At 31.1% G+C, this 7,586-nt stretch overlaps 1 protein-coding gene across 1 annotated transcript; it reads left to right on the top strand.

Moving 5' to 3' along the window:
• Positions 1-2,444: 2,444 nt before the first annotated feature.
• Positions 2,445-6,672, top strand: LOC107861951 (TSET complex member tstD). Its single transcript, XM_016707362.2, has 5 exons — positions 2,445-2,655; positions 4,116-4,229; positions 4,719-4,798; positions 5,547-5,671; positions 6,176-6,672. Exons 1-5 carry the CDS (start codon positions 2,603-2,605, stop codon positions 6,245-6,247), a joined length of 444 nt encoding a protein of 147 aa, XP_016562848.1. The 5' UTR covers positions 2,445-2,602; the 3' UTR covers positions 6,248-6,672.
• The last annotated feature ends 914 nt before the right edge of the window (positions 6,673-7,586 follow it).

Below are 7,586 nucleotides of genomic sequence, written 5' to 3'. Positions count from 1 at the left end.
ATTCTATTAATTTATATTAATTAACTATAACTACATATTGGAAGTAGTTATAGTTAATTAATATAAATTAATAAAATATATTAAATATTTAAATTATTATGATGAAACAATGAAATTATTATATATTGGGGCATGGTATGTAATTAAGTGGGAGTAGAGTTTTTTTTTTGGGCAAGAGTCAATAAATTTTTTGTATGTCTTTTAAATATTTTAAGTTATTAATTATTGTGATTTGTGGTAACAAATTAGTTTTGAACATGATAGACAATTAAATAAATAAATAAAATTTACTTTCAATATGTAGTTATAGTTAATTAATATAAATTAATAAAATATATTAAATATTTAAACCATTATGATGAAATAATGAAATTATTATATATTGGGGCATGATATGTAATTAAGCGAAAGTAGTTGGTTTTTTGGTAATTGCAAGAGGTGGTCGAAACCACCTCTTCTATATAATAATATATACTAGAGGAGCATGACCCGTGTCAGCACAGATCCAATATTAAGATATTTATTTGTATTTTTATTCTTGATATATTTAAATAATTTTCTTAATAAAAGAATTTCATATCCAGAATCTAGCATGCGTTCAACATATGTTATTTTAATACGTATTTAGATAATTTAAGTTGTTAACTATTGTAATTTATAATATTTTTTATGTAATTTTTAGATTAATATACGTTGTTTTTTTTGTCCAAATTATTGTGGCATTGATAGTCAATTATAGTTTAAAAATAATTTAAGTTTTTAATTATTGTGATTTATAATGCTTTTCTTCTATTCCAGTTTTAGTGACACTAATATAATTTAAAGAGTCGACCAAATATTTTATATCTTTTAAATTTTTTAAGTTGTTAATTATTATGATTTCTAGTATTTTCATGTAATTTTTTTGAAATATATAACATATTAAATTATTTTTAGATATTTTAAGTTGTTAACAATTGTAATTTATAGTACTTTTTATGTAATTTTTGAATAATATATGCTACTCTCCTTGTCTAAAATTTTGTGTCAACGACAGCTAATTATATTTTTTAAATAATTTAAATTTTTGATCATTGTGATTTATAATATTTTTTCTATCTCAACTTATGTGGCACAATGCTTAAATGACTATAATAATTAATTAGGGGTGATATAGTAAAATCACGACTGAAGTAGCTGAAGTAGAAATCAATCAATTTTTTTAAATTATTTTTATTTACAATAATTTTTATTTTATTTTCAAATAATATATGTTGCTTTATATCTTCTTCTATCCTGTCCCAATTTATGTGACACTAATATAATTTTGATAGTCAATCAAATATTTTATGTTGACATATCATTTTGTTATTCTTATTTTTCTAATACATAAATGACTTATAATAAGGAGTGATATAGTAAAATCATTGTTCGAAAGACGAAAATTTAATTTAAAACATTATGAGTTAATTTCGTATTTTATGTCTATTTTATTTTTTATTAAATATTATTTATTTTCTTAATATCTAGATGACTCATAATAATTAATTAAGAGCGATTGATTATGTTATTACTATAAATATTAATATAATTTTATCATATCCAATAGTAATTGTCGACAATTCATTAGAATAGTATATTAATTAAAAGCGGGATGCTATACTTGCATATGCAAAATATGATATTATTAAATATTATTGGATAGTGCATTATATTTATCTTTCACCATAATAGAATTTTACTATATCTTTTTCTTTATTTCTTTTTAACTTGATACATATGGACCCAACACAAATTCTAAGAAAATATTAATTAGAAATTTATTTTATTAAATTAAATTTATTAATTTTTTACTTTAAAAATTTAAATTTAAGTTTAAATATTAGTATTTCTATATAAGAAAAAATATTTTTAAAATTTAAATTTACAAAAATAAATAAATAAATGAAAATATTATTTTTTTATATAAAAGTCAATAAAAATAATAAAATTGATTTACTTTAAATATTTCGTTGCAATTAATTAAGATAATTTTTTATTTTGTCATGATTATGCTGCACCGATAAAATTTTGAGAGTTGAATAGAACTTTTATCTATTTTTTAAAAAGTATTTTAACTTGTTAATTATTTTGATTTATAATAATTTTTAAGTAATTATTAAATAATATATTTACTCCTTGTGTTCCAATTTATGTGGTTTTGATATAATTTTGAGAGTCAACTAAAATATTTATATGTCTTTTAAATATATTAAGTTGTTAATTATCTAAAATAATGAGAGTCAATAAAACTTTTATATATCTTTTAAATATTTTAAGTTATTAATAGAAAGAAATAGAAAAAGAAAAGAAAAGAAAAATATTACTACTTATAATGAGTTGATTTTATAAAAGGTTCTACCGTATTACTTAAATCCTAAAACCAATAATATATAAAAAATATAGGTGGTAAAAAGGTTATTAGCAAAACTTACGGTGAAAACCAAGAATTTTGTTTGACCAAAATAAGGGAAAAGAAAAGAATGGAAAGGAGGAGAAATATTGGGGATGACGGGTGGGAATAGAATAACAAGTCAAATGAATTCTTTCTTTCCGATCTGCGAATTGGGAAAGTATTAGCAAAATGCTTCTGGCGGTCTTATTTTCCAACTCCGAGGGGAACATCCTCGTCGAACGGTATACTTGACAATTTCATCTTTGAATCCATCCATGCTTTTTATCTTTTACATCTTCTTTATCTGTTCCGTAGGATCCTCCGATGTGTCTCCAGTCACTGGGTCTATTTTATGTGACATCAATAAGGTCTAATTTCATTTTTACTTGTATTCACATGTTTGTAATGCTGTCGATTGACAATCTGCTCTAGATTTGTCATGATTCGATCTGTTTGGCATTTTATCAGCAATAACTACAACTATTGTGCTTCAATTCTAAGCTAGCAGACATCTTTAATATCCAGCTCCACATTTTTGGAATTGGAATTCTTCAATACTAGATTATCTTCTTTTTCTGCCATTTAAAAATATTCCCACCAGACCTAATATAAATGTGCATACATGACAAAGCCTTTTCAACTTTCTGGTATTGTCTATATGCATATTTTTGGACGGTTTCTTATTATGCAATTTTAGTTATATCCCATGTGCTTCAATTATCATGGTACCTTACCCACCGACTCATACATTTTGAGGTCTTCATATGGGATGACCAGCCTAATCTTCCGCAGCCTTCTATTATTATCTCCGGTGTGCTACTTGTCGGTTAATGCTTACGGAGGACATAAGGTGTGGACGACGCGAATTAAGGTAGAGGGTTAGTTGGTAGAAGTGCGTCCGTAACAGTAGGGAGGAGTGCTTTGTTTGTATTTGTGCCCGTAGTTTCTTGTTCTAGTGTGCTTATGATGTTTGTGATATCGAATAAATAATTTGTCGTATTACTCTGTCGGTGGCTTGGTTCTTTTATTATCTAGCGGTGTGGTATTGCATTTTGTTGTTTATTTTTATCCCGTCGGAAACACCCTCTCTACTTCATATGAGGCAGTGGTATGGACTGCGTACACTTTACCCTCCCCAGACCCCACTTTGTGGGAATACACTGGGTATGTTGTTGTTGTGTGCTACTTGTCCTTTAATTGCCTGTGATCATTCTAATATTGTATAATTTTCTATATCCAGCATATATCGTAATATCCGCTCTCGTATAAAATCACTGGTCTTAAAGCCATTTTTATTAACTAGCCATCACTTTGATAGTTTTCCACCTATTATGTAACACTAATGTAGCACTTACCATTTTTTAACTCTTATGTATTAGTTCTTCTCATTTTCATGAAACCGAGCCCAAAAGTTTGGAACATTCTCCCAGAACATTTGATGGTGGACTAAAGTCTGAAGAGTTCTATTATATTTTTTCAATTTGTATTGCATTAGGAGTTAATGCCATCAATATACATACAGGATGGGGCACAATCTTCTTTGTCCTTTATGGATACTTACCCCAAATTAGACAAAAATATGCTATTGTTTCTTCGGTCGAAGTTTCTCATGTGGGGAAGAGGCTTTTATTTTTCGTTCAGGCACAACTTTTTCCAATTCTTCTAGCAGGAATTAGCTCATTTTATCCATTTTCACTTGCAGTTTTAATGGAGTACCAACAGAGGAGCGTCTGCATTGGAGGTCCTTCTTAGTTAAGCTGGGTGCGGAGAATCTTAAAGGGATCAAGAATGAAGAACTCCTAGTGGCTTGCCACAAGTATGTAAATTTGTTTTTCTCGTTACTTGGACTAACATTCTATGTTGCTCGTACTCTTTAAATATGTCATCAGGTGCGTGTAGGATCCTTCAAAAGTAGTGCATATTTGGAGGATCCGACACGGGTGCACTCACATTTTTTGAGAGTTCGAGCAACTTAGGTTATAACATATAACTAATAATAACAGTTGGTTGTAGAGGTGGAGAGGTAGGGTGACAGTGAGAGGAACTCTCTGTTGATGTGCAAGATTGCTTGCTTCGAAGTTTCACCCCTTATGTCTGTAGTATTTGGATTGTATTTAGATCAATTGGCTGCTTGGTTCTGGAAAATACTCTCCTTTCATCTGAACCTTAATAAAGATTCTTGTCGTAAATGGTGGTTTGCTAACAATATGGTTTGTTCTCGTAACAATTCTTTTATCCGTAGTCTTTTCACATACTTTTTATACATCTTTTTTGAAACTGACACATACTTTTGATATATCTGTAGGTCTGTTTACATCGTATACACTGTACTTGGAGATGTCAGCATCTATGTTGTAGGAAAGGATGAGTATGATGAACTTGCGTGTAAGTGTATCACATATACTTTGAGGCATTACCTTTAATATTTTAACAAAAAAAGTTAAAAATAAATCTTTACTGACATCAATACCTTTACAAACTTTGAAATTGCGTGTTCCAAACTAAGATGATTTCATGATTTTAGATGTCATCATTTAGTATTCAAGTAAAACACCCTATCTTTTGTGTGCCTAAAAAGAAAAGTCTCTAAATATAAGTCAACTTACTGAGTACCTAAGGTGTATTTAGCCGTCAATGAAGAGGGATTAATACTATGGAAGATTAGGGTTCAAATTTTAGCTGAGTTAAAAGTTAGGTGGTTTGTTGTCATCTGCTCGAGTCGTGGAAGATAGAGTTTTCCAGGTCGCAGGTGTCCATTGGAATAGTCGAGGTGTGACGTGTTGCCAGATATCGCGTGACAAAAAATAAACTCAACTTACTAAATAGTTTTATGACTGTATCCTAATAATTTTCCTATCATTGTTTGTTCTTCAAGATCTACTCTAAAAGAGCGTGTATAACTAAAGATAATGATTAGTTTTCTGCGATTAAAACATAATGTGCAGCTTACTTTTAGGGTGGGTACCTAATTACATTATGGTGTTCCTTCCATGAAATGAGATTTTCTATGCGAAGCTTATTTGATGTCCTTCAATAGCTTTTCCATATGTTGGGATTTTTGTTCTACACTTTTAGCTTCATCAAACTCGTATTTCCATTCTTCTTGATAGAATCTTATTGGCTTTATTTGCAGTGTCTGAAGCAATCTTTGTTATAACATCTGCTCTCAAGGATATATGTGGAAAACCTCCAACGGAGAGGCTTTTCCTGGATAAGTATGGAAAGATTTGCTTGTGCCTGGATGAAATTGTGTGGACGGTAAGCCAAAATGTCTCGGAACAGAAATAATTTCACATGCTCAAAACTCTCGTCTTCTTGAGTACTATGGTGTGATTCTAGTTGGAGAAGCATACAAGTGGTTATGAAACTCTTAAATACATTTCAAACGGTACCTATTTTAAATCACGGGTTCTCTAAAATGCTAGATGGCTTGGAGAAGCATACAGTGATTATGCAACTCTTAAACATATTTCAAACGGTATCCATTTAAAGTCACGTGCTTTCTTTCCAATGCTAGATGGTTTGGTTGATTTACTGTACCCATCTGCTCACACCTTTCATACCATCTTGGTAGTTGGTATGTTTCTAAATCATGATTTTGGTTTTGCTCAAACAAATGGTCTCAATTGATGATCCCGTTCAGTCCAATATGATAGCTAAGAGAACAAGTCGTGTGGGCTTGGCTGTTAACTTGCAGCATGTTCCTGTCTTCAGTTTGCTGCTGTCTGGCTGATGAAATTATTTTGCTGTTGTATTTTGAAGGGGTTGCTGGAGAACATTGACAAAGATAGAATCAAGAGGCTTGTTAGGTTGAAACCACCAACAGAATTTTGATGCAGTTTTTTCCCGGTCTCTTGTTTACGCCAACTCTGGGACTCGAGCTGTCTGTAAAACAAGCGTTATGTCAATGCATGTTTTTTATCTTCTTTTAGCTTTTGTCGTCTGTTAGTAATTTTCTATGCAGGTTTTAGCACTTTAAAATCATTCCCCATACAGCTTTCTAATTACAGAGGACCAGTTTCGTTTGAGAAGTGAAGAAAGCAGGATGGTTTCCTTTTCCTTCTCTACGTTCTTTGACATGTGGAGTTGGTTCTTTTGGGGATTGTATCTTTATATTGCTCTTTCACTTGAACAGGATGTGGTTTTGGACCTTTGAATTTGGGCGTGTTCATTATGGTCTTTAACTCTGTAAGATGAGTTACAAACAGCTTGTGTGTAGCACATATTAAAACAAGATTGTGATTTTTTTCAACTTAAAACAAGAATAGTTCTCCTTAAACTTGTAGTTTTTGCATTGGCTTGTGTCAATGTCTAGTAATGGACCACTGTGGGTGCCTACTACTTCCCTCTCGCGCCAGCCTCCCCTAGTTAAATCAAATTCAACACCAAAAGGCTATCGATGAATACAAATATATGGCATTTCCAGGAAAGACTTCTTGTTGGAGTCACCACTCACCGCAATCGACCCAGTGACTCAAGAGATGCAATTTTTTTAGTATTATTGTCACACCCCCGGTTTTTCACCGCATCCGACCCCGCTAGGGAGTTGGTTTTGGAGAAAATGAGTTTTTCCAATTAAAGTGACGTTTTGAAAAGGAATTACTTTACTTACAGAGTCGCCACTTGGAATTGAGTTTAGGTGTTCCAAGTCACCTTATTGAATCCTTATTCAAAAGGAAATGACTCTTCAATTTTTGTTTTTTCGTCTGCGAACTAGAAATCCGGATAAGGAATTCTGTTGACCGAGGGGAAGGTGTTAGGCACCCCTCGAGTCCCGTGGTTTTAGCACGATCGCTTTAATGACTTACGTCTGGCTTAAATTAATCTCTTGGATACATAATATTTGTTAGCCTAAAATTACTTGCATCCTACTTTGAATTTATTTTAAATTATTTAATTATATTAATGTGTGGCTTGCCAGTAGCAGTGCTTTCCGGTCATACCACAAGTTTGATACATTTCTCGTGCCTTTGAGGCATTTATGAGCCGTCCCCACTTTTTTAGTCTAAATAAGCACCTAATAGGTTTAAAATCTACCCGACCCAATTCAATCGGCTTCAAACGGTAGTTAATTAATTATAACGAATGGTCGGTAGCAGGGCTTTTCAACTTCATCGTTAATTTTTACTTGTATATTAAAATTAATTATTTAGAGGTTAAGAAATTAATTCAT

The sequence above is a fragment of the Capsicum annuum genome, chromosome 3, assembly GCF_002878395.1.
Source record: "Capsicum annuum cultivar UCD-10X-F1 chromosome 3, UCD10Xv1.1, whole genome shotgun sequence".
In the NCBI taxonomy this organism is placed as follows: domain Eukaryota; kingdom Viridiplantae; phylum Streptophyta; class Magnoliopsida; order Solanales; family Solanaceae; genus Capsicum; species Capsicum annuum.
The sequence above is the reverse complement of the archived record's forward strand: the minus strand, read 5'-3'. Positions and strand labels throughout refer to the sequence as shown.